General features: G+C 39.3%; 1 protein-coding gene across 8 annotated transcripts; it reads right to left on the bottom strand.

The window, feature by feature from the left end:
- Positions 1 to 3,205: 3,205 nt before the first annotated feature.
- tpm2 (tropomyosin 2 (beta)) lies at positions 3,206 to 25,152 on the bottom strand. 8 transcript variants are annotated; one of them, XM_074618386.1, is made up of 9 exons: positions 24,858 to 25,152; positions 18,933 to 19,058; positions 12,841 to 12,974; positions 12,063 to 12,180; positions 11,409 to 11,479; positions 9,895 to 9,970; positions 8,377 to 8,439; positions 8,211 to 8,280; positions 3,206 to 3,553 (listed from the first exon to the last, which is right to left on the bottom strand). In XM_074618386.1, the coding sequence occupies exons 1-9, from the start codon at positions 24,969 to 24,971 to the stop codon at positions 3,471 to 3,473; spliced, it is 855 nt and encodes a 284-aa protein (XP_074474487.1). In that variant the 5' UTR covers positions 24,972 to 25,152; the 3' UTR covers positions 3,206 to 3,470. The 8 variants fall into 8 exon arrangements, with proteins under 8 accessions (XP_074474487.1, XP_074474489.1, XP_074474493.1 ...); XM_074618388.1 differs by lacking the exon at positions 9,895 to 9,970 and adding an exon at positions 8,947 to 9,022 and having other exon boundaries at positions 24,858 to 25,151; XM_074618389.1 differs by lacking the exons at positions 3,206 to 3,553; positions 9,895 to 9,970 and adding exons at positions 6,607 to 7,014; positions 8,947 to 9,022 and having other exon boundaries at positions 24,858 to 25,151.
- Positions 25,153 to 26,451: the final 1,299 nt, after the last annotated feature.

Here is a 26,451-nt window from a genome sequence, read left to right on the forward strand (position 1 = left end):
TGAGGAGGGGGGCAGGAAATGAACAGAGAGAGAGAGAGAGAGAGAGAATGCAAAAAGATGTGGAGGTGGAGGACAGTGTCTCCCAAGGCATTTTCCTCCCACACTCATACAAACAAACACATCACAGTCTGATTTCAATTTTTTTAGGTTGGAGTATTTTTTGTGAGTAAAATATTTAAATAAACTACACTGTTAAGAATTCCCCAGTAAAATAACAGTAAAGAACTGGGTTGCCTTTATGTTACTGTAAAATTAACATTATTATACTGTCGCTGAAATTTACAGCTTTGTACTGTTAATGAAAAATACAGTTTGAACTGTTTTTTCTTATTAATTTCACAGTATATATCTAAAATGACAGAAACCATCTTTGGGAAAAATGTATTTGACGTGTTCTCTGACTTTTTAGTTTGGCCCATGTCCCATCCACTAACATGCGGGGGGCGGGCTTTATGACCTATACTGCAGCCAGCCACCAGGGGGTGATGGAGAGGTTTTGGCTTCACTTTTTGGAAGCTGTCATATTGTCCATCTTTATATACAGTCTATGGGTGTACTAGTTATTTTTTAGCAGTGGCGCAAGCACTCAGATCCTTTACTTAAAGGTGCAGTGTGCAGGATTTGCTGGCATCTAGTGGTGTGGTTGCAGATTGCAACCAACTGAGTACCCCTCCATGCACCCCTCTCTTTTCAAGACTAACATGAGCTGCCAAGTGCAAAACTGTGGTAACGCCGTTCACCTCGCTCATAGGCCATCCTTACCATATTAACTAGGGCTGGGTGTCGCTTAAAACATTAGTATACCAATAGAGTACTTCATTCAGTACCCATCATATGAATGGAAGCCATGTGTGTCCCACCTGCGACCGATTAATGATGTTTACTTTGTGGTCATTAGGTTGCCCCTAGTTAAAGCCACTAACGTTATATTATAAAAGTAGAAAATTGCACACTTCTTAGGACAACTTGCATTCAAACATGTGCATATTGTAGGGAGATGCCACCGGTAATGGCGACTTGGTTACTTGCGGTATTTCCCCGGATTCGTCTATACCTATAGTACTGGGTAAAGCTAACACAGTGTTGCATTTGGTAAATCTTGAACCAATTTTTAGAGTGTAACTTTAGGTTTATAGGCTGCATTTGTTATTTTAATTTAGTTTAAAAATATCTGGTAGATTTGAAAGCAGAACATGGGATAGACCCATTGCCACTGTACAGGAGCTTTAGGTTACACTGTTATAGTGAAGTTAGTTAAATGTATTGTTTGTGTTGTGCTTTAACAAACCTCCAGTGATGCATTTAACAACAACGGAGAAGCCCATAATGTTGGACTGACTCACAGCCCACTCACCACTGAATGGACTCAATGTAAATCCTATAGGGTTTATAAAGACATTGTGGTTTTTGGTCGGGGTAGCCGGGAACGGGAAGTCCAATTATACCCCTGGACATGTTGTGTGAGTCACATCTGTGGTCCTCGTTGACGGGACTTTTGGCCGTGACTAAACTCTTCAGTGGACCCTCGAGGCTGTGATGTTATTGTTTTGTTTGTTTTTATGTACTGGAGTTGCGGTGATTAGAGCTGTTACACACTCGCATCTGGTTTCTTTTCCCCATCATCAGACGGAAATGACTCTATTACTGTAGCTTCATATTCAGGATATTACAGCACAGCGTTCCTTAGAGATGTGTATTTAGCTGAGAAGAGAAACTCATTATGGCAGCAAATGTTTCATATGACAGGAGAGACATCTAGTGGACAAAATGTTCCTGGGATCCCTTGTGTCTGGTTGATATTGGCTTTACTTCCTCATTGTTTGGGCTCTCACAAATCAAAAATAACAATAATATATGCAAAAAGTATTTTCTTTAAATATATATTTTTCTTTTCTTCTGACCCTATTAAAACCATCTCTTTGCCAGTTTGCTTACAAGTTTGATGAAGGTGACAAAATATGAAAATTAGCAAAATATTATGCATGCTATGCATGAACAAATATATGTTCCTTTTGTCCTTTTCGCAGATAAAGAAATGAATGTTAAGGTACATAGTGACGTTACTAATGTTTGGTCTAAATCCCCCATTAGACCTCTTAGAAGAAACAGTTTTAACATTTTTAATAAGAGAAATTCAAATACTCATTTTGGATTTGGGATGGGTAGTTTATTTTATTAGTATTTAACAGTTGATTATTCAATATTATGGTGTTTTATTTATCAATTAATTTACTTGTTTGTTTTCAGCAGAGAAATGGCCACAGAGTTGCTGGAAAAAACAAACTGAATTGTTTCATATTTATAGTATATGTAAAGAAAAACATCTTCATGGCAGTAAATGCTCCGTATATATATGACACGAGAGACACCTAGTGGGCAAAATATTCCTGGGACTAATACTGTTTATTAACTCAGTGTGAGCAGATCCACAAAAGACAACATAAGTTTGTAAGTAACTTACCCTCACACATACTTTATATTTCTTTTCATATATATTGTTTTCCCTTTTGATACAAAACAACAATTTGGTAGCTTATTTTCAAATGCATATTTGAATGATCCATATTGTTTAAAACTGTTTTTCTTTCATTTTGAATTCCTCTCTGGGATGCTCTGATCAGCTCCTCTTTATGGTTTCCATAGAAGACAAATTAATATTTACTGGAATAATTTACCTCCGTATTTGTTCTGTCTATATTTGGCTTATTTCAAATGTTTAACTCACAAAGTACATGTGTGTTGTCAGTAATGCTACAACTGACTGACTGTTCTAGTCTGATCTTTGTTCTTATGATGTGTAATTGCTATCCTGAGGTTGTAATTGGGAAGTCTCTTCTGTTATTGAGTAGATTGTTTCTTTTTTCTTGTTGTGTATGTGTTGGGGTTGTGCTTCATATTTATTTATCATATTGTTTTTGTGGGTGTATGTTTGGAAAAGAGATGGTACATTTATCCTGATATCATCCATTTGACTTTGATGTACAACTCATGTTCTTACCTGTGCAGTGGTGGCCTAAACGTTAGGGATGTAATTTGGCAGTAATTCCAAAGAAATTTCAAATAGGTTACTTGATAATTATCACCTAATTACCATGAAATTTGCGGACCTGTAAAAGGAAGTTTTACCAAACTTTGATAGAAACAATTGCTCTTGAAATAGTTGTGCTTATTAGTGACTTTCAAGTGCACACAAGATAGTTACATGTGAATTCAAGGAGCTTTTTATTGATAAGATAATTTCTGATGACCTATATAGAGCATGCAATAGTTTGTAGTGCACACAAAATAGCTTTCCGTTTACAACACTTTGTTGCTCATGTCACTATTATCTATTGCATATATGATCTATTACATCTGAACCAATCCTCACATGACTTTTTAAAAACTGTTGATGTTACATTAAGAATCCATCTGTGGTGAACGATGGGAGATTAAGCCTTGCTGTCCTTCATCTAGCTTTGAAAAGGTCTCTATAGACTGTTGAGATCCAGAAGGGTTTGGTCCAGGGTCTGGTGCATGTCCAGGTTCTCTTCTTTGGCTTGGGCCAGTTTCTCTGGAGGAGGAAACAAAGTCACAGCTGAGTTTCCAAATACATTTCCTGTCTGGAAGTGAAGCCCTCTAATTCTACTCAGTCTTTATGCACAGTCAAATTTTTCATCAAATTTTCGACATATTATACTATGACTTTTTTTCATGAAATTTTTGACATACTATACTATGACTATTTTTCATAAAATTTTCGACATACTTTTTCTTCAAATTTTCGACATACTATACTGTGACTTTTTTTCATAACATTTTCGACATACTATACTATGACTTTTTTAAATGAAATTATCGACATACTTTAAGTGACTTTTCTTTCATCCAATTTTTCGACATACTATTTTAGGACTTTTTTCATGAAATTATCGACATACTATACTGTGCCTTTTTTCATAAAATCTTTCGATATTCTACAAAAAAAGTCATAGTATAATATGTCGAAAAAAGTAATAGTAAAGTATGTTAAAAAAAGTCATATGGTATCTCGAAAGATTCATGAAAAGAAGTCATAGTAAAGTATGTCGAAAATTTCATGAAAAAAAGAAATGGTATAGTATCTCGAAAATTCAATGAAAAAAAAGTCATAGTATAATATGTCGAAAGATTCATGAAAAAAGTCATAGTAAAGTATGTCGAAAATTTCATGAAAAAAAAGTCATAGTATAGTATGTCCAAAAAAGTGGTAAAAAAGTCACAGTATAGGATGTCGGAAAAGTGATAAAAAAAAGTTGGTTTACTATGTCGAAAAGTGGTCAAAAAGTCATAGTATACTATGTCAAAAACAGTCATAGTATAGATTGTCGAAAAATGTGGTAAAAAGGTACAGTATGTCGAAATCGGTCATAGAATAGCATGTCAAAAAAAAAATGGTAAAAAGTAATAGAGTATGTTGAAAACAGTCATAGTTTAGTATGTAAAAAAAAGTCAAAGTACAGCATGTCGAAAAAAGTGGTAAAAGGTCACAGTATAGTATGTCAAAAACAGTGATACAAATTCATAGTACACTGTCGGAAAAGTGGTAAAACATTAATATAGTACGTCAAAAAAAGTGATAAATCCAAAGTATAGTATATAGAAAGAGTCATAGTCTAGTATGTCGAAAAAAGTAATAGTAAAGTATGTTAAAAAAAAGTCATAGTATAGTATGTCGAAAATTTCATGAAAGAAAAGTCATAGTATAGTATTTCAAACTTTTCTGAAAAAAAATCAGAGTATAGTATGTCGAAAAAAGTGATAAAAATTCATAGTACGTTATGTTGGAAAAGTGGTAAAACATTAATAGTATAGTACGTAGAAATAAATCCATAGTATAGTATATAGAAAGGGTCAGAGTCTTAAGACTTTGAGGATGAAAAGTTATCAAAATGATGAGTTTTCACTGAACGACCTGACGGTGGCGTGGCGGCCATTTTGAGCCATTCGCCATGCAACAGGAAGTTGTTGTAACTCAACTGTACATAGTCTGATTTGCCCCAACTTTCTCAGGTATGATAAGGGTCCGGTCCTGATGACATGTACATGGAAAATATACTCATAGCCCCAAGACGTTAGCCGCGCCCCCTTTCATAACTCATGAACTGTTTGTCGTAGAGTCTTCTGGGAGGTGTCATATCACTCAGCAGAGTTCCTGTTTCATTGGTTAAGGTTAGCCCCACCTCCTCACATTAGCCCCGCCCCCTTTCATAACTCATGAACCACATGTCATAGAATCTTGTGGGAGGTGTCCTATCACTCAGCAGAGTTCCTGTTTCATTGGTTAAGGTTAGCCCCGCCCCCTACACATTAGCCCCGTCCCCTTTCATTACTCATGAACCGTTTGTCGTAGACTCTTGTGGGAGGTGTCATATCACTCAGCAGAGTGCCTGGTAAGTTGGTATTGTTATCCCCGCCCCCTACACATTAACCACGCCCCCTTTCCTAACTCGTGAACCGTTTGTCGTAGAGTCTTGTGGCAGGTGTCATGGCGCTCGTCAGAGTTCCGGTTTCACCACGTCGGTCGGCGTCCCGCCAGTACCCTCGACGCGCGAGGAGGGGCGAGGGCCCGTTCATCGCTGCTCGCAGCTTTAATTTTTTTGTTGTTATAATATAATTTTATATAATTTAATATAATGTGCTTTGTCTGTTAAAGGGACTGTTTGTAACTTTTTAAGCGTATAAATGTAGCGGGTCGCCACACATGCGCGTTCGCATATGCGCGCTCGCGTGTGGCCGGAGCCTCGTCTCCGCTGCCTGTTTACCTTCACTCAGACAGAGCGCGCGTGCTCGCGTACTCGCTCCACCTCTACTAGACGTGAACGCGCGCTCACTCCACACTGCAGAAGAGTTAGTTTAGCTCTGAGAATATCTAGTGAATGTCCAGGGGACGTTTGTGCAGAAATAAATGCTGCAGCTCCTCCAGACCAACAGAGGTTTTCCGTGTCTTGTGAATTGACGGGGCTCCTCCACGTGTTACGTTGTCGTCTCGTTACCGACCGGGTGCCGGTGTCTCCCTGCGGTCGGGAGGCGATAACGTAACTCGTTGAGGAGCCCCGCTGCCTGAGCCTGCGCTGAGCAGGAAAAGCCAACACTAGGATCAGCAGTGATTCATGGAGAGACCTTCGTCTGGTCAGCTAACATTACTGCCAAGCAGCTGAAATATAGAGTGATATTGTGCTTTTAGCTGACGTGTGCCGCCTCACTGTTTAGAGCGATGCTCGTTCATGTCTATTTAGAGCGAGCAAGCGCGAGCCCGACGCTGACTTTCGTTGATTTCAAGGCCACAGGTGTCGCTGTTAACAAGCATTTCTGAAAGTTACAAATAGTCCCTTTAAGAAGTGTTTATTGAGTTCATAATACTATGCTTTGATGTTTGTAAATTAGTTCTCTTTATTAAAAAAATAAGAAAAAAAAGGTGCCCACACGGTGCTCAGTGGAGTGAAGAAGAGACAGATAGCGTTGCTGTGCATCAAAGCTTATTTCTGTTACAACTAGGCAACATTATGGTGTGCTGTTTATTATCCATGCACTGCTTATCAACGATAAATAGAAGAAGTAAACAAAAGAGAAAGAAGACAAGACTGGCAGGAGACAGAAAAGTCAAGAGAGCTTTAATACATTTATTACAGAGGGTGGGGGGTGGTGGGGGGTATTCAATTAAGAGAAGACATTAACTCAGTGAACCTGCAGACACACAGCAGTGACTGGGTGAGCAATAACTTAACCCTCTGTACAAAGACTAGTGCTGTGTAACACAGCTACAGGTTACTGAAGGGTGGGTGGATTTGGCACATTGCATTTCTAGAATCTTCCAGCCCCTGATACCACTGTGGAATGGAACAAAACAACAGCAAGCAGGCGGAGAAGAGTTCAGACAGGAAGGAGGAGCAAAGAGGAAGTGAGAGAGGCGCTACAGTGTAGTCATGTCGTTGAGGGCCAAGTCCAGCTCCTCACTGAGAGCCTTGCCCTTCAGCTTCTGAGCATACACTTCATCTGGAGGAGGATAAGGAGGAGGACAAACACACAGATAGAGAGACGAACGACCGAGCAGACAGATGCACAGAAAGGAAATGGAATGAGGCGAAAGGACAGGAAAAAGAAAATTAATCAAAAGTGGTAACCCTCAAACTGAACAACTGATTCAACTGTTATCAAGCCATTGAAAAGGCGTTATGAGTCGCTATAAGCACCATAGATTTGGGTTAATAGGGGCTTACTACGCCTACTACATTGTAAAAGTGAAAGTGAAACTTAAAATCAACATCTTCTAACATGTAAAACTGCATGAAACGTTTCTTTTTGAACACAAACAAAAAAGCTTCTTTAGGTTTAGGAAAAAAACAGTTAGATTCATGCAATAAAACAACAACTTATTTAGGTTTAGGCAACAAAACCACAAACCCATGCATCATCCTTTACCTCCACCCCTTATGGAGTTTCACACTGTCTATACTACAGTGCCTGACTTCTGCTTCTGCTCCTGTTATAATTACTACGGTCACTAGAGGTCGCTGTTGTCTTCTTTTATAGCTTCCTTCAGTGATCTACTAGTGAATAGATGATATTAGTGGGTGTAATAGGCCCCTATTGACCCACATCTATGGTGTTTATAGCACCTGATAATGCCTATTTAATAGCCTGACAACAGTCTACTCGGCTGAACAGAACGACCAACAGTCTCTGGAGTTAATGTCATCACACCAGCTGGTTACTGCAGCTCACCGAGCACAACAGCTACAGCTCATTCAGCCAAATGATGTAAACCCTGATCTCTAGAGACTGGCACACTCAAACTGAACAAGTCATGCAGTGTCATCAATGAATGCTACAACACGTCAGAGACAACAGGATCAGTATCAGGCCATGCCTACACACTTCCTAGATCAGTTGTTAATGTAAATGATCAGTGCATTCAGGTGACCCTCTAGAGGCCGACAAAGCTGAAATTCGATCAGACTCTAAAATGAGTCGTGCGGCTCAAAATTTGGGCCAGAAACGGGTTAAAAATCGTACAGTGCATGCCCAGCTTTAGAGGTGATAAACTGCAGTACACAGCACAGCTGTCCAGCCAGTCATCAATTCAGTTCCAACAGGCAGAACTGGAACTAGCGAAGCTGTTCGTTACTTTAACATTAATCACTGCAGGACAGAGAGCAGACATGTTACACAGGTGAGTGAGTGTTAAATACCTTCCAAATCATCAATGGTCTTCTCCAGCTTGGCCACAGATCTCTCTGCAAACTCGGCACGGGTCTCCGCCTGGGACACAAAACCACAGCACGCCATGTGTCAGCACATGTTGTATGAACACTTCAACCTCACATGGAGGAGTAAGCAACAGAAAGAAAATCTCACCTCTTTCAGTTTGTCACTAAGAACTTTAATTTCTTCTTCGTATTTGTCCTCCTTTTGTGTGTACTGAAATCCAAACATAAAAAGATATTAAAATACATTTACAACTTGCGTATAAGGAGACAGACTTCATGAATATGAGATATTGAATTTCTTTAAGAAAAGCAAGTCGGATAATTATGCATAATTGAGTGTGAAATAGTGAAATGTTAAGACAGCTGACGGGCATTTGAACCTTGCTATTATGTTACTTTAACCTAACTTTAATGCTCCAGTGTATCCTATTCTAAAGGAGATAAGAAAGGAAGCATTGAAGCAGCTTTCCTTAGCATTTAGAGAATTCAAACAGCTCTTATCATGGCTGGTACTGAGATATTTCTGGGTCATTTCACTCCGTTAGGAACCTTCCTAAGCAAAAAAGACTTTTCGACTGCAGCCACAGCTTCATTTGTTCAAAGAACCTTCCTCTGAACTCTTTCTCAGGTCTCTACGTCTCTAATGAGGACTGGATGTGTGCTGTGACTGGCTGGTCTGGCCTGTGGCTGAATGCCCCCTCAGCAGCTCCTACTGTACCTTCTCAGCCTGGGCTTCCAGTGACTTCAAGTTGTTGGTGACATTTTTCAACTCTTCCTCAAGGTCACCCGATTTACTGAGCAAGGTAAGGGAGAGGAAAAGCAAGAGAAGGAAGAAAGAGCAGTGATTTGAAAGGAAGGAAAGCAGAAGAGCTCAAACCCTAACATCGTTTTGAAGGACCACTCCGACATCCTGTCTTACTCAGAGACAGAAGATGGACATCTGTCCTGGAGCTGCTCTGCTTACATCGGACTCTGAGCAAGACAGCGAAAGAGGCCTTTAAGCAAAGTTTTTAAATGGAAAATGCAGACATGGTCGGGTGGAGGATTCCATCCAAAACTAAGATATACTGTAGATTAATCACAAATTAAAAGACAAGTCTGTTGTTATCCTATATTTTTCCAGTAAGTCCCATTTGCAGACTCGAACCAACAACATGGTCTTTGGACTTCCCTTCTCTGTATCAGGATCAGTAATTTCCTAAAACAGATGGCCACTCTAGTTTTTAAAACGTTAGCCAAAGAGAAGCACTATTTTCATCAATACATCCATCCATTATCTGGAACCGCTTATCCCATTCAGACTGATCCTTTTGGTACATTTTACTAGTAAAAGTACTCATTGTGCAGTAAAATGTTCTTATCTATAGTCCTTATCTCAACAAACAACCCACGCAGCATACTGTTGAGAAAAGTTATGATCCAAGGCTGAATATTTACTTATTACCTCCTCAAGTAGATCAAGTCATTGTTGGTTTTGGTCTTTTCATGGGATTTGTTAACAAGAAAAAGAATATAGAACATCAGCAGACTTGTCCTTTACGTGCTAGTGCTAGGGTTAAGTGCTTGAGGCTAAGTGCAGGCTAGACAGGAAACAGAGAGAGGGGTTGAGAGGCTGCAGGTCAGAGGAGCAGAATTAGACCTTAGTGGAGTTCGAACAGTTAAGTACCTCGTCCTCTCCGCACATCATGGACTTCAAATTCTGGTCCATTAGTCTGAGCTCCTCCTCCAGCTCCCTCACTCGCCTGAAGGGGTTAGTCCAGGAGGTCGGGGGTGAGTGGGGGGGGGTCAGTGGGCACGGCAGCCAAAAAACAACAACAAACAGTAACAAGTCTCATACCGCCGGTGCTGAGGCCTGTACTACGAAGAGAGTTCAACATACCCAGAGTATCTTCTCGTTATCTGGTTTAACTAACCCTAACAAGCAAGATCATGCTAAGCGGTCCTACGACGGTGGTTATCAACTCGGTAAATCAGCCCAGGGTTTCTCAATCTGGTCACATGAAAGGGGCGGTGTTTGCACCATCTGACCAATCACAAACATGGACAAGTCTGCTGTCAGCAGAGTGGCACATTTTACAAACCAAGAGCAAATATAATATTAGACAATACGAAGAAGTTAAACACATAATCAGGCTAAAATTAACACAGTTGAAGCTGCCATATACAGGAAGGACAGCTGGCAAAATAAAAATGTCGATGTGTGAATGCGTAAATTGACATTAATTTAACGGCCTGAAAAGTCAGATATAGTGTAATGGATGAGATAATTACACTTCATTATGGCCTTTGACAAAGTTGTGACGTGTGTGACTATTTCAGCCTTTTTTCAGCTGCGTCCCCGACTCCGCCAGTGTGAAACGGACTTGAGAGCGAGTAAAAAAATAAATATAAAAATATAATTCAAAGCGGTAAACACCCAGAGCATACAGTCAGCTGTCCTTCCTGTATTTGTCAGTTTAAACTGTGTTGTTTTTAGCCTGGATTATGACTTTAACTTCTTCGTATTTGTGTAATATTATCATACGATCTGCATACTGAGCTCTGATTGGTCAGTAGGCGGTGCTTTTATACGAGTTGATCTCTTATCTGGAACCCAATCTGCTCCGTAGCAGGTTATGTTTTCAGCATAAGAAGTGAACCACCGTCCCGTCGTAGGACTGAAAACCCTAAAGGGTTAAACCCTGAAGTTACCTCGCTAACCCCAAATTCTGCTTCGTAGTACAGGCCTCTGGTGTATTCAGGCATGCACTACATGAAAACACACAACCAGGTTGGCCTCTATGAGATTAGTGTATTCGTTATGATCACACATGATGCTAGACTACAACAATACTTTGCACTCATGCTGAAATGATTGGGTGAATAATCAATCAATCATAATCATTTGCTGGCTACTTATAGCCCAAATGCTTAAAAAAATATTGAAAAATAATATAAAAGAGTATATTAATCAAAAACAATCACTGATTGCAGTTGTTAAGAGAATCATTATATGAGTCCATGCAGCACTTCCACTACTGTCAACATTACAAACACAACACTGTTGTAAAGTAAGAAACTCATCAATGAACAGTGAATGTGTAAGATCACATGTTGCCATAGTAGCGATCACATGATCACTACTATGGCAGCATGAATAATGTACGGTGGCTCTCGTGTTGGTGTGAGGTGTTGACTTACGCCTCAGCCACCTCAGCGCGCTCCTCTGAACGCTCCAGGTCACCCTCCAGGATCACCAGTTTACGTGCAACCTGCACACAATCAGCACACACACAGAGTTTAAACAGATGATCTGTCATTACACACACTTTTAGCATTTATCCTCACTGGCACTACTCCTGGGTTCTATACTGTACTTATTGTGTGGAGTATGTACCGTATTCAGGGATGGGTCCCAAGTCAAGTCCAAGTCATAAACTCATTACTCGTCCATCACCAAGTATTGTCTTGTGGCCACTGTGTGTGTTGGTATAATGTTGGTTTTGTCTGTGTTTGTGTGTTTAAAAGCATAATAAAAATATTCTTGAAAAAAAAAAATGTGTTTATTACTTTCAGATCATCTTTCTACCATTTGGTGTATTATCCCTGTGACACAGTGACATCATAATATCTGAGCTGAATGTCGCCGTGATAATCTGACATATCATCTGTCGTCAGTCTGCACACGTTTACCTCTGACTTCTTTTTGTTTTTTAATGTCTCTAATGTTCTTTATTTCAGTCACTTTTCCAGTGTGAACATATTGACAACCTGGAGTGTGTAGTAGCAGCTTGTAGTGTGGAACTGGGACACATCTTACTGTATGTTTACGACATCAAACAGTGATTTCCCCACCTCTTCATATTTGCGGTCGGCCTCCTCAGCGATGTGTTTGGCCTCCTTCAGTTGCATCTCCTGGATCTCCATCTTCTCCTCGTCTTTTGACGCCCTGTTCTCTATGACCTTCATTCCTCTGAGTGACGAGAGGAGCAGACAGTCAAAAACAACTCTATACGTGTGTCCATCAATGTTTATATCAAAAACTGTAAAACTTATTAAACCTATCTCCTCCTAAATTTTTTTGCTTTTTTGACACCAAACTTGCGGCATCTTCAGACTGTTCTCCACAAACCATCCAGCCAGATTTATGTATTATCAAAAATTGAGCGCACAGTGCATCAAAACGTTTTAGTGTAAACAGTACTGTACACAGCTACTACAAAGTCTCGCTATATAAAGCCCCAATATTCATGAAAATAAATGACAAAATGTTGAGGTCATGGTAGATGTAGGGTGGTAAATTTCAGAATTTTATCTCAAAAACTGTATTTTTTACAGTATTTTGAATTCTATCCTCATGTCAACCATTGCAGTCAATGGAAATCAAGCATTTTTAATCAGTTTGTCACTTATGGGGCAATCAGTCTTCATAAAAAGGTCAGAGAATAGCGAAATCATCAGCATGTTATTTGTTCCATTCAACCCCTCCGTATTAAGGGGATGCATCGATGTCCCTTTTTCATGTCTAGCCCCCCACCCCCCTTTAGCACCACTGAGTGCAAATTATCTGGTTGGTTTAATCCAGCCGTGCAAACACAAACGGAAATCAATCAAGTGACATGAAGCTCTTCACCTCTCGCTCTCGTCTGCAGCCTTCTCAGCCTCCTCCAGCTTCTGCAGAGCGGTAGCAAGTCTCTCCTGAGCTCTGTCCAACTCCTCCTCCACCAGCTGGATACGCCTGTTCAGAGATGCCACTTCTGCCTCAGCCTGTAGGGACACACACACAAGATATTATCGATAAGAGCCTGAAGTCACATTACAGCCAAAATGATAATGATAACTGCCTATAGAACAGCAGACTAATAATCCATAACTGAATGCATGAATCAAATACTTGCTACCTAAAAAAATGTAATCAATACAACAATTTCTTTCAATCATTTGATCTTTATGTAACTCTTGAAGCATCCAAATGACAAATATATTCATACGGCAGACCTTTATACTCAGTTCAGACTTGGATGTGGTTAATATTAGGGATGCACCGATGCCGATACCAGATCGGATATCGGGCGGATACTGACCCAAATTGCTGGATCGGGTATCGTGACAATATATCGTTTATATACTATATACATTACGTACTTGAATTTTAATTCCTGTTTAAGGTTTACACTTGAATTGTATTTCCTGATAATTTTGAAGATTTTTTACCAAGTTGCTGGTGTACGATTTATTATTTTAATAATAAAGAACAATTAAATACATTTATATCTATGTATTTATTTGTCACATTTACATAAAATAAAATATAGTAACTATAATATATAATATAGCAAAATAAAATATATAAGAAAAAGTAGAAGACAGAAACAAAGACAAATAGTAGCTTGTGAAAACAGGAGCACGGTGAATGGCAACTGTAAAATACTACATCGTAGAACTACATTTGGACATTTCTCAATAAAGGGATGTCATCTCTGGAACACATTACCAACTGAAATCAAATTAATTCCAGATATAAAGTCTTTTACAACAAAGGTTGAGTGCTGTATCCATTTTTAACAAATTGTACTGTACATTACCAGGGTGTATTAGTTTATTGTGGTAGGCTATGTGTATTGTTAGATTCCATATTTGTAGTGTATTGTGGTTTTATCATAGAGAAAGCTGTGTATTTTAATTACACTGTATATGTAAAAGCCCAACTAGGGACAAGAGCTGAAAATTAGCTATAAACTCTCTGTGCAGCACGTTTCATGCCCTGCATATGAACTAATTGAATCATCCCTATCAAATAAAAATGTAAAATAAAACCAGTCCTCTGGGAGCAGTCAAAGGAAAAGAAAAAGAAGTGAGTCCAAAAGCACCAAAGAAGTGAAGACTGTTGCAGAAACAGGTAGATGGTGAGCCAGAACACATTTGTTTGGTTCAAGTTTTGAGTAATATCGACTACAGTGCTACTCAATATCTTTTTCCATCCAATAGTTGCAGTAGAGGATTAGAAAACTCTGAGAATAACATAGCATGTGTCCCTCTATGCCCTGGTATCGATATCTTTGACAGCTTTTTGATGCGCACCCTCTCTCTGCTCTGCCTCTCCATGTCCGCCTCCCCCTGCAGCTGCTCGGCTCGGTCCTCCGCCTCGAAGGCGACCTGCTGCAGAGTCTGGATCTTCCTCCTCACCGCGTCCATAGACGCTAAAGTCGCCATGCTGAGATGCTGAGAAGACTCAACTCTTCTCCCAGGTGTGTCACCACGGATGTATTTATTAAGAGAACGGGGTTTCCGTGGCAACGGTCAGATGTCCGGGGCAACCAACGCGACGGTTCTTCCGGTCGCAATTTCAAAATAAATTATCGATACGCCTGACTTTGTTTTGTTGATAATATTTTTATTTAAGAAAAGAACATTATTCACAGATATTTAACATGGAGCATTTTCACTTTCTCCCACCCCTCCACTGCCTAGACAATATAACCTATAATAACATATCTATACAGAGAATGATGGTACAAAATTTAGTAGCAAGATTTAAAAAAAATATGTATATAACAAATAAATAAATAAAATAAAAAAGCCAGCAAACACAAAATTAATAAAATAAAACATACATACAGATTAATTTAACATTTTGCATAGGAAAAGATGCATATACTGTACATGCTTTGAAATAGAAACAAATTTGTGGATGCTCAACTATATAGGCTTATTTACCATCAGTTATTAACACTATATTCTACTGCAGAGGTCCTGAGCCACCTAGTGGCAAAGATGGACAGCCTTAATAAATGGTGCAGGAGCTACAGTATTTGATAATCTATAGGCTACATGATACATTCGCAGTGGGCTGGAAGATGGTCTGAAAAGATTCATATAACTATCACCAAAAGTGGTTTAGGAGGTGGGAGCAGTCTTCTGTCGACTGGCTGCTGGAAGCATGTGGCTGGTGAGAGATCCCACACCCAGAAGAGTCCATCTAGAGGTTTTTATGGAGACAAAGAAACCTATTAGGGTTGAGCTACCTGCCCAATGAGTTCTATTGTGACATGCATTGTAAACATTGTAAAACAAATTAAGCTATAACACCCATTTGCATGCTCATTTCAATATTCTGTTACCTTGATGATGGGGTCCGGTGTAGCAGTGAAATATAATTGCTTTTATGCATGATAAAACATATCAGAAACGCAACCCCCAAACAGTGCACTTCGTAATATGTAACTTCAAGTACTGCAGCAGTCTGTGCACATGTAGCCTGACGTCACTTAAAGAGAGTCTGACGTTATTAGCTCCAGCGCAGCGAAAATCGTAGATTCAAACGCTTTGAACAGATTGGTGTTTGATTCACAAGTAAATATATGGCGTAATTAAAAGTAATCTTCTTTTAAAAGTTTAACCACAGACTGTCAAACATACATCAACAAAGATAGAAAGCTCGCTAGCTACTTTACCATAGAAGTCAATGGAGCTAAGTTAGCTCCCGTTAGCATGAGCTGAGAATAAGTAGAGATCGTTACGCGATCGTTTGAAGTTCGTAACAATTCAAGTAGCTGGATAGCAAGACATGCTGATTTGCCATCTGTATAGTCTTACAAATGCATATTAGACAATCATTTACTTACATTTGGAGGCGAAATCTGCGCTAACACCTCCTCCTGTTGGCACATGTTCCGCCATGTTTGTTGTTTTCTTCTTCTTCTTCTTCTTCTTCGGTGTTTATTGGCGGTTGGCAAACAACGATTTGGTGCATTACCGCCACCTACTGGTCTGCTGGCGTGTGGAGCTGACTGGCTAGTACTTACAATATTCAAAAACAATAAATACATATTTTTAAAACTCATATATATACATATATACATATATATACACACATATATATACATATATATACACATATATATATATATATATATGTGTATATATATATAATAAGTTATTTTTAAACTCATATTTTTCAATCATTAATTTGTCTAAGGTACTGAAATAATATTATATATATATATGTATACATATATATACGTATATATATACATATATACGTATATATATGTATATATATACGTATATATACATATATATACATATATATCAAATATATATATACATATATATATAATATTATTTCAGTATCTTAGACAAATTAATGATTGAAAAATATGAGTTTAAAAATAATTTATTGTCATATTTATTGACACACATATATATATATATCTATATATATATATACACTCATTTAGTGAGTTCTTTTGTAGAATATCTATTAAATCAAAGTGTACTTGGATTTCTCCCTCATATCTCTCACAATGCAATACTCTTGCTCACAGTAATTACATCTACTTGTATCATGTTTGCCTATTTTTTTTAATAGTGTGCTTTTTAGTCCAGTGTGTCCAAATTTAAGTCTTTATATCACTATGATCCAACCTGACAATGTTTTTGAAATACTGGGACAAAGTCAGTGAGATCATGTTGATTTCATTGAGATTTTCATGAGATTTCATTATCCGGATCAAGTTTTGAAATACCCGGATGTTTTTACAAGCAATGTTAGAGTCACAATATTGATTGAAACACAAGAAGTCAAATGTTACATCTGCCCCCCTACGTGCAGGGCAGATTGTAACAGCATATGGGGGCAGTTGAAACAATAAGATGTATATATACAGCATGCAGGATGTATATTGACTAATTTACTTTCAAACACTGCTTTCACTCTCAACTAATTCATATACAAAACCCCGGATATAAATAAACAGTTCCCTGTGCTGAATTTGGTATTGCTGTTCAGTATATTAATATTCAGTGTGTTATTTAGTTATTGTTATTATAGTTATTTTCTCTTTATCAGGTTTGGTAAAGCTCATTTGACTTATGGTAAAGCAAGCCATGTGGTTTATGAACTCTATGAAATGCTTCATGGCTTTAGAGCATTCAAAGATTATAATATATAAAAATATTATTCAATCACACACCCATAACTATATAAAGCAGCTATTTAACAAGAAAGATAATTGCTCAGACACGGCAGACTGTAAATGGCATCAACTCTCTTGCTGCGTTAACAGTGCAAATATGTAGAACTTGATGTCCTGAGGCTGAGATGTTCGTGTTGGAGTTGGAGTTGGAGTTGGAGTGAGTAAGCAGTGGGAGCATAAACAAATTCATGCATTGCTTCAATTCTTTTCCATCTTTGGTAACATCACCGTAACAGCGCACACAGGAAGGTCCCACTCCTTTCAGGACGAATAAAGTGAGACCTCACCCGTCCCTACATGTACGTCCTTCTGATATTTTGCACTATAATTGGTCAGAAATGCTGTGACTCATAACTCATAACTGTCCAGAATCACTGGCTCTGGTCTTCAAAGCACTTTCTGAGCATAAGCTTAGAGGTAATGTAATATAAACCACTAACATTATACTCACCAAGTCAGCGTAGAAAGTTAAATGAACACTTACAGTAGTAGTTAGGAATGGTGTAAGAGCACTGGTTTGTAGCTACACCAACTGTTTTTTGCTAAACCCCAAAGAAGTTGTAGTTTTATATCCTAAACCTAACTTTTTCTTTGCCTAAACCTAAAGAAGTTGTTGTTTCATTGTCTAAACCTAAAAAAGCCTTTTTGTTTGTGTTCAAAACATGACCTTTCATTCAGTTTTACATGTTAGAACGTGTTGCCTTTACTTTCACTTTCACTTTTACAATGTAGTAGGCATAGTAGGCCCCTAATCACCCGCATCTATGAAGCTTATAGTGACTGATAACGCCTATTTAATGGCCTGATAACAGTCGAATCAGATGGCTGTAGAAAAAGTTGAGCCAGGATCAACTATAGTCCTGGACTGTCCTGTGTTTTTTTTTTGCTCCGCGGTGGCACCACCTTGTATGTCCCTGTTCAGTAGTGTTCAACGTTTTGGAAAAGGGAGAAATACCAGTTCTAGTATACTATAGTACTTCATATGAATATTGGTGTATGATGTACATTATGATATACAGTGTTTTAGCATTCTTTTACTAAACTGTACTTTTATCTTAGCCCACAGTGTGTACTCAAAGGGGCTCCACATGAACGGCAGTACAGCAGCATCTGCACAGGCTGGTGTCAAGCAAGGATTAAAGAAACCAAATCCTCCACGTCAAGCTCCCCAGATTGGTTAGATGGCATTTGCCTCAAGGCGCTGACAAGCTTTATGATATGTTGGTCGAATCTGATACTCCACATGACAGATTTAATACTGCCTCTGCTGGTGCTGTCAGCGGTGAGATGGCTACTCAGCAGCACTTTTTAAATGGAACTACAGATTTGGAGATTTAGCACAACCTGCTTGGAATCGTGCTCCAGAAGGTCAACATTATTTGACATGAGATGTGGGAGTGTAAAGTTTGACTGACAGCTGCTCTGTGCATATTTGAAACACAGAAGGAGCTAAGACTTGACACTGTTGGGTTTATATCACTTGTAATGTCACTGATGGCCTAAATTTACAACTGAGCAGTAATTCAAGTTAAGCAGCCTGGCACTACTTTATTTTACAACACCTGAAGGAATCAGTTTGAGTAGTGATATATGAAACATTGACAGCCCATGTACCCAACAACATGGCCCCTGTGTTACCGTGGAGGGGATCAGATGTGACCGCACTAAGTACAATAGGTTAATGTGGTCTTAATATAGTCGCCTCTCTGCAGTAATGTGACCCATTGCATCAGCTCCCTTCACTCACATCTGTTGCTTTTTTCTCCGCCTGCTCCAGCTTCTCCTGGGCATCCTTCAACGACTCCGAGTATTTGTCGAGCTCATCCTCCACTCCTTTCAGCTTCTTCTGCAGACCAAGCAGCTCCTCCTCCAGCTACAGGCCAAGTAACATACAGTACACATACACAGAAACACGTCAGATAATACAACCATAAAGGACATTGAAATCATTTAGAATAAGAATAACTCTTTTTATACCACTTGCAGCGAGGCCTGCGAGGATAATCGTCTCTGCCCAATATGCAGGATATCTCAACAAACCCTGTCTCCTACAAAATACATTTATATTAGTGCTGCACAATTATGGCCAAAATCATAATCACGATTATTTTGATCAATATTGAGATCATGATTATTTATCTTGATTTTAGGGACAAAATAATTTAATTACAATTTCACATTTAAATATTATAAAAAATATTATCCTTTTACCTGTTATTGTCATCCATAGTAGTTATTTGCATAAAAAACACACAATTCAAATGATTAGGAAAGAAAGTGATTGTATTTTTATTTAACTATTTGCTTTGATTAAAACAAATCTTGGCATTAGTAGTTCTATATACTGTATTATAAGCTCTTTAGGAAGTATATTTCTTCTCTATTATCTATTTTATATTGCTGTGAAAACATCTCCTTCAAACAACTGGAGTTTCTCGCCAAAAAACGTAGATATGAGACTGCTGAAAACCGTCCAGCTTCGACCGGCTGCTGATGACAATGTTTGCCAACCTTAAAAGAGAACTCCATTTATTTATCATTGCACTGTAACACTGTCGGTTTTTAAAAATCGATGCAGCAGAACCAGAGATATTATCTTTTTTTATTCCACATATTCTGCCGCCTAGTTGTCGGACAGTCGGATTGTCCAACAGTATCAAGTAAGAAATGCAATCCAGGCAGCTTTATGTTTCCCTCAAATTTATTTGCAAATCCAAATTACTTGTGTATGAACATCATTTTTTTAGGAGAGACAGTGTTGCTCAACTAACCAGATTCCCACTTCCCTTTCCTTTAGCACCAAGGAATGCTCATTACATAAAGCAACAATGGGCATGCGCAAATTGAGGTGATGATGTTATTATTTACCAAACACACTTGAAAAATCTCTGTTTTAGTGACTTAAAGCTCTGTTTGCATGTAGACGAGAGGCCAAAATGTGTAGAGGAAAATATTTGTTTTCAAAAACATCTGTATACGTGTGGATAAGGCCTTAACATTACAGTTAACAGTAAACATGTCACGTACAAAGTCCAAAAGTTTGCCATTTGCCATTATACATCAGCATTACCCCCCAACCTCATACCAAATCATACATAAATCAAGTCTAACAGACATATTACTTTGAAATTTAATGATTTGGATTAAGTGGACGGAGTCACCGCGACGTGACCCATTGGTTTGTGGACTGCCGTTTTGAAGCCTCGAGTTTGGCATTTTGGCTGTTGCCATCTTGATTTTTGGCCGTCACTATGTTATGTTGTTTTTTGTACAATTGAACACTGACATTTTTAGGCGACCAAAAAGGTTATAATTAACTTTAATACACTGAAAACACACTGTGAAAGATTTAAAGTTGTAGGAAGAAAACCTGGACAACTCCCAGACCGGACAACGCCGTGGTAGTGACCTGTCAATCACAAGGTAGCCACGTCCCAAAGCATCCCCTGCTTTATGGTCTATTTGACTCTAAATGGGACCATAATTTACTAAATGAACATCATGCTGTATTGAAGAAGACTCAAAACTAGCAATTGAGACCATAAACTCATGTTTACAATGTTTACTGAGGTAATAAATCAAGTGAGAAGTAGGCTCATTTTCTCATAGACTTCTATACAATTAGACTTCTTTTAGCAACCAGAGGAGTCGCCCCCTGCTGGCTGTTAGAAAGAATGCAAGTTTAAGGCACTTTGACATTGGCCTCACTTCTCAGATCCGGAGGTTGAAAACTGTTTGGGACTAATAGGCAGACTGTCATCAAATCTGCGGAGCATATTCATGCCATCCCAATAAATCCCTTTTTATCATAATGACCCCATAACAGAAAATATCAATCCAACAAGCAGATTGCTCAGATGAACCCCTTCCATTTTGGACTTCAGGCTCATTTATGACTCATTTGCAAAGATTGTTTCAGCAAGTTGCCATTTGCAACGACAGCTTCGAGAACTATAAAAAGCCAATTGTAAATGACAGTGATGTGGCTCGACCACAATGTCCTTTCTATATCACTTCTGTCAGTCTCTCCCAGCCTGTAGCCATGTAAGGCCTCTCAGTCACAAATAGCCTGGGACAGTCCTGATCCGACAGTCGACATTGTGGCAGCTCCCAAACCAACAGCCTTGACTGTCTTTCTGAGAGGAGCAACAATTCAAAGAAGGTGGGGGTCTTTAGAGGGACCACAGAAATAGACATGCCAGTATCCAATGCTCCTACGCAGATGGAAGTGATTGTGCAGGCATTGTAATGACTACCCGCTAGGATCCCCTGGGAACAAATGCTATGTGGACAGTTACATAGTTGAATAGCTGCTATCTATTCATTGATTGCTAAGTGATCTTGTTAATTACACCGTGGAACTGCACAGGAGAGACTGCAAATCCTCCATAACGATATATGACTGTGTTCTTTATAGCTGAAATAATAAGCACTGGATTTGGCAGCAAATTATGAATGTACTGGATCAGGCTGGTCTCACACACTGTTGGTAGCTATACCTATGAATAGTACTGCATTGTAATTTGTGTATATCCCGCAAAATCAATTTGTGTGTAATTCACTTAATCATGAACCAGGAAGTATAAAGAGAGGTGAGGGAGGAGGTAGAGGTGGATAGGTGAGTCTAAAAATAACGCACTTTCACCCAGGCGTTTGTGTCCCGTGTGAAACCAAAAGTCAACGTTGATTTATTTGTCACGTAACTGACATACTTAGGTAACGCCACTTTCTGGGCTATTTTAAGCTAAACCACTGTCTCTTCCTAAACCTAACTAATTTGTTTTGTTGCCTAAATCTAACTAAGTAGTTTTGTTGCCTAAACCTAACTAAGTAGTTTTGTTGCCTAAACCTAACTAAGTAGTTTTGTTGCCTAAACCTAACTAATTAGTTCTGTTGCCTAAATCTAACTAATTAGTTCTGTTGCCTAAACCTAACTAAGTAATTGTGTTGCCTAAACATAACTATGTAGTTTTGTTGCCTAAACCTAACTAAGTAGTTTGGTTGCCTAAATCAAACTAAGTAGTTTCGTTGCTTAAATCTAACTAAGTAGTTTCGTTGCCTAAACCTAACTAATATGTTTTGTTACCTAAACCTAACTGAGTAGTTTTGTTACCTAGACCTAACCAAGTAGTTTTGTTGCCAAACCCTAACACAGGCAGGACTTTTAATATTGTACTGTGTTGTTTTTCAATCTATCCATTCATAATTACAAGTTCTTAAAACAAAACGTATTTTAAAGCGCCCCAATGAAAACCACATGCTCTTACAGTAACCCCCCAGACAGCTGTACAGCACATGGTGCTACAATAGACACAGTTGATCAGGACATTTGAATTCATTGTCTTGGGAATCATGAGGATTACAGTGCAGCTCTCTGATAGACAGTCCTTTGTTTATGTGTCTGAGCCTTTACGACCCTGTACATATCCATCGCTGTGAGATATGGTGTACTGCAAGGCTCCATATTAGGCCTCATCTTATTTTTATTATACGTGCTTCCACTGGGTCATGTTGTTCTGCTCTTTCTCTTCCTCTTCCTCTCTTAGTTCCCAATTAGACCAATGCTGGCTGGATGCTTGTACCAATGATGATATATTGGCCAGTATTTTTTATTTTTTTTTACATTACACATAACATAAACAAACGTGTGATAAGGATCCCTTAAATTTTATTTCTAGGGGCACCTTGTCGTAAACAAGAAAACACTCTGCAAGCTGCTTGTTGGATTGATATTTTCTGTTATGGGTCACTGAGATAAAATGGGGTTTATTGTGAAGGCATGAATATGCTCCGCAGATTTGATGACAGTCTGCCTATTAGTCCCAAACAGTTGTCAACCTACGGTTCTGAACAATGAAGCCAATGTCAAAGTGCCTTAAACTTGCATTCTTTCTAACAGCCAGCAGGGGGCGACTCCTCTGGTTGTTAAAAGAAGTCTGATTGTAAAGAAGTCTATGAGAAAATGAGCCGACTTCTCACTTGATTTATTACCTCAGTAAACATTGTAAACATGAGTTTATGGTCTCAATCACTAGTTTCAAGTCTTCTTCAATACAGCATGATGTTCATTTAGTAAATTATGGTCCCATTTATAGTCCATAAAGCAGGGGATGCTTCAAGGCGTGGCTACCTTGTGATTGACAGGTCGCTACCACGGCGTTGTCCAGTCTGGGAGTTGTCTGTGTTTTCTTTAACCCTTTCATTGTCATCTTCTTACTGTCCACTAACTATCAAAGTATAAAATGACCCTAAAAAATACTATAATAAAGATACTGGGTGGGACATTTTTCAGCTCTTTGCTGAACAACGTAATATGTAATATGTAACGTACACTGTTTTTACCTCTAAAACATCTACTGGCTACCTGTGCATTTTCAGAAGACATTTAAAGATTTTGTTCCTTTAAAGCAACATTACAGCTATGTATCTTGTGATTAACAGCTGCAATGTGGCCACAAGAGACAACAACGAGCTAATGGTAACAAACAAGTATCTATCTAAAGTTTGCTATCATCACCTAACTTTAGCCAGTATTAAAGCTTCAGTAGGCAGAATGTTTTTGGCATCATTGGGCAAAAAATTCCATAATAACCTTTCAGCATATTGTAATTCAAGTGTTCTGAGAGATAACTAGACTTCTGCACCTCCTCATGGCTCTGTATTCAGGTTTTAAAAAATCTAACCGTGACGGGAGACTTTGACCAATCACAGGTCATTTCACAGAGAGAGCGTTACTATTGGCTGTTCTTTCAATGGAGGCAGCTGTCAATCGCTCACAAACTCTATCAAACGGTCAAACTAGGCAGCGCTGATCAAATATGAATCAATATTCTGTTACTGTAATGCCTATTTCTTGCCTCAAATTTTTTCAGAAGCATCATGTAGTGTACTGTTTAGCTGTAAAATGAGAAAGTTTGCTCCGGCTGGTGGGTAGTGCTTGGTATTTCCTCAACTTGATCTCAACATGTTTGTTGGGTCACAAACTTTCTCATTTTACAGTTAAACAGTACGATACAAAATGTTTCTGAAAACATTTGAGGCCAGAAATAGGCATTACAGTAACCGTAATTTGATCAGCGCTGCCTTGTTTGACCATTTGATCTGAGATTTGAGTGATTGACAGCTGCTCAGAGACAGCAGGCTCCAGCTCAGCTCTGTTTGTTTGTTTTTCTCTCCGGTCTGCGAAATCTTGCAGATACCATTAGGAGCATCACACCGGATATTTTTTTTTTTTTTCATATTACCTGTCTCATGCACTACTATCAGGATATAGTGACTGTTTTATAAAAAAATACTTTTTTTAAAATCATATTTGCTCCATTTCTACCCACTGCTGCTTTAAGTGTTTTATTGCTTTCAGACAGTAGTTAACACTACTCTGATTCAAACTCTTGACAAACTTGACACAGACTTGGTCAACTTTGTTCTTCGCTTGCTTTACATTGGACTTTACCTACTTGTTACATTGAGTTCCCTTTCTATGTTTCTACTCTTGAAACATTGTTTCAGAACGTTCCATTAATAAATGTATCATAATGTACTTTATTTACCGAAATAACTTTTCTCAAAATTCTAGAACTTCTAAGAGACCGCCCGCTGTGATTTCAGGTTGAGGACCAGCTGGTAGCAGCTCCATCTGTCTCTACCTGTAACTCCATCAGTCTGTGTGTACCTGTTTGCATTTGTCCTCTGCTCCCTTCTTGTCCCCCTCAGCTTGCTCTGCCCGGTCGATGGCGTTCTCCTTATCCAGCTTCAGCATCTGCATCTTCTTCTTGATGGCCTCCATGTTTGCTGTGGTTGTCTTCTCTCAGCGGGCAGCGGGAAAAAGTGTCTGTGTGTTTAGTCCGGCAGAGACAAGAGGACAGACAGAGGCACCGGTCTGGGACAGCTAGGGGACGGAGGTGGACAGGAGCGCGCGTGCTGCTTGTCTGAGCGGCTCGGGGAAGAGCTCGAGGATGGAATACCAGCTGCACGAGCCCCTCCACCTTTTTTTTTTCAGCGAGGATCCGCGCGGGGACGATGCCCATATTTAGGCAGCGACAGTTGTCCAGTGTGCGCGTGACGTCTTGTCTTCAGCATGTCTGAATGAATCCCAGTCAGGTGAGTCAGCTCGACCTGAGACACACCAGCTCCACCTGAGACACACCAGCTCCACCTGAGACACACCAGCTCCACCTGAGACACACCAGCTCCACCTGAGACAAACCAGCTCCACCTGAGACACACCAGGACAACCTGAGACACACCAGCACAGGTAACACTCACAGCTCCACCTGAGACACACCAGCACAGGTAACACTCATAGTCCACATCTCTATTTACTGTATTTACTTACCTACTGTACAGTTCTGAGGTAGGCCTACTTGTACTTCACTTGAGTATTTCTATTTGATTCTACTTTCAGCCGACTAGACTGTCGTCTGGCTATTAAATAGGCTTTATCAGTCGCTATAAGCCCCATAGATGTGGGTTAGTAGGGGCCTACTACATCCGCTAGTAGGTTTTATCATCTATTCACATGGTAGATAATTGAAAGAAGGTATAAAAGAACACGACAGCGATCTCTAGCGACCGTAGTTAATATGACAGGAGCAGAAGCGGAAGTCAATAAAAAAAAAACTAAGTAATTCGCCCCTCTGGCGTGAACTTGTGTGAATCTCTGGTATAAACTAGGCTTCATTTCCTGCCCCTGCTTGAGTATTTCTTTCTCTAGCCTTCTCTCACTGAAGGCCCTTTCAGACACAAGGCGAGGACGGCACCAATGTGCTCTGAAACCCGTTATTTCCAATGGCTAGCGCCACGACACGCCGGCTTTGCTGTGATGTGCACGGTGCTGCGAGCAGCTCTCCTCTGCGGGAAAAGAGATTTGGTGTAGCTCTATTGCCATCAGGGTGGAAACAGTCTGGCTTTTACATGCTGTACGGTGCCAGAGACAGGTTGAGATAAGGAAAAGGAAAAAAAAAAAAAGGGGGTGAAAAATTGCCATAAATTGGAAGAAATACTGGAGGATTGTGACCCCGGGAGGAAACCGGGAGAGGGCAATGGAAAAACGGGAGTTTCTCTGGAAAATCGTGAGGGTTGACAAGTATACAGATGACTATTGTACACAATGCACAGAGAAGGGAAGGAACAGTTAATAGGAGCCCAGCAACTTATTTTTTGTCCAAGAGCCCCAAAGGAGGTTCATCCGCCCATGCCTAGCTAAACCTCAATAAGGCTACGTCCAGACTGCAGGCAAAATCTGATTTTGCTTTGTGCATATCTGA

The sequence above is a fragment of the Sebastes fasciatus genome, chromosome 19, assembly GCF_043250625.1.
Source record: "Sebastes fasciatus isolate fSebFas1 chromosome 19, fSebFas1.pri, whole genome shotgun sequence".
In the NCBI taxonomy this organism is placed as follows: Eukaryota; Metazoa; Chordata; class Actinopteri; order Perciformes; family Sebastidae; genus Sebastes; species Sebastes fasciatus.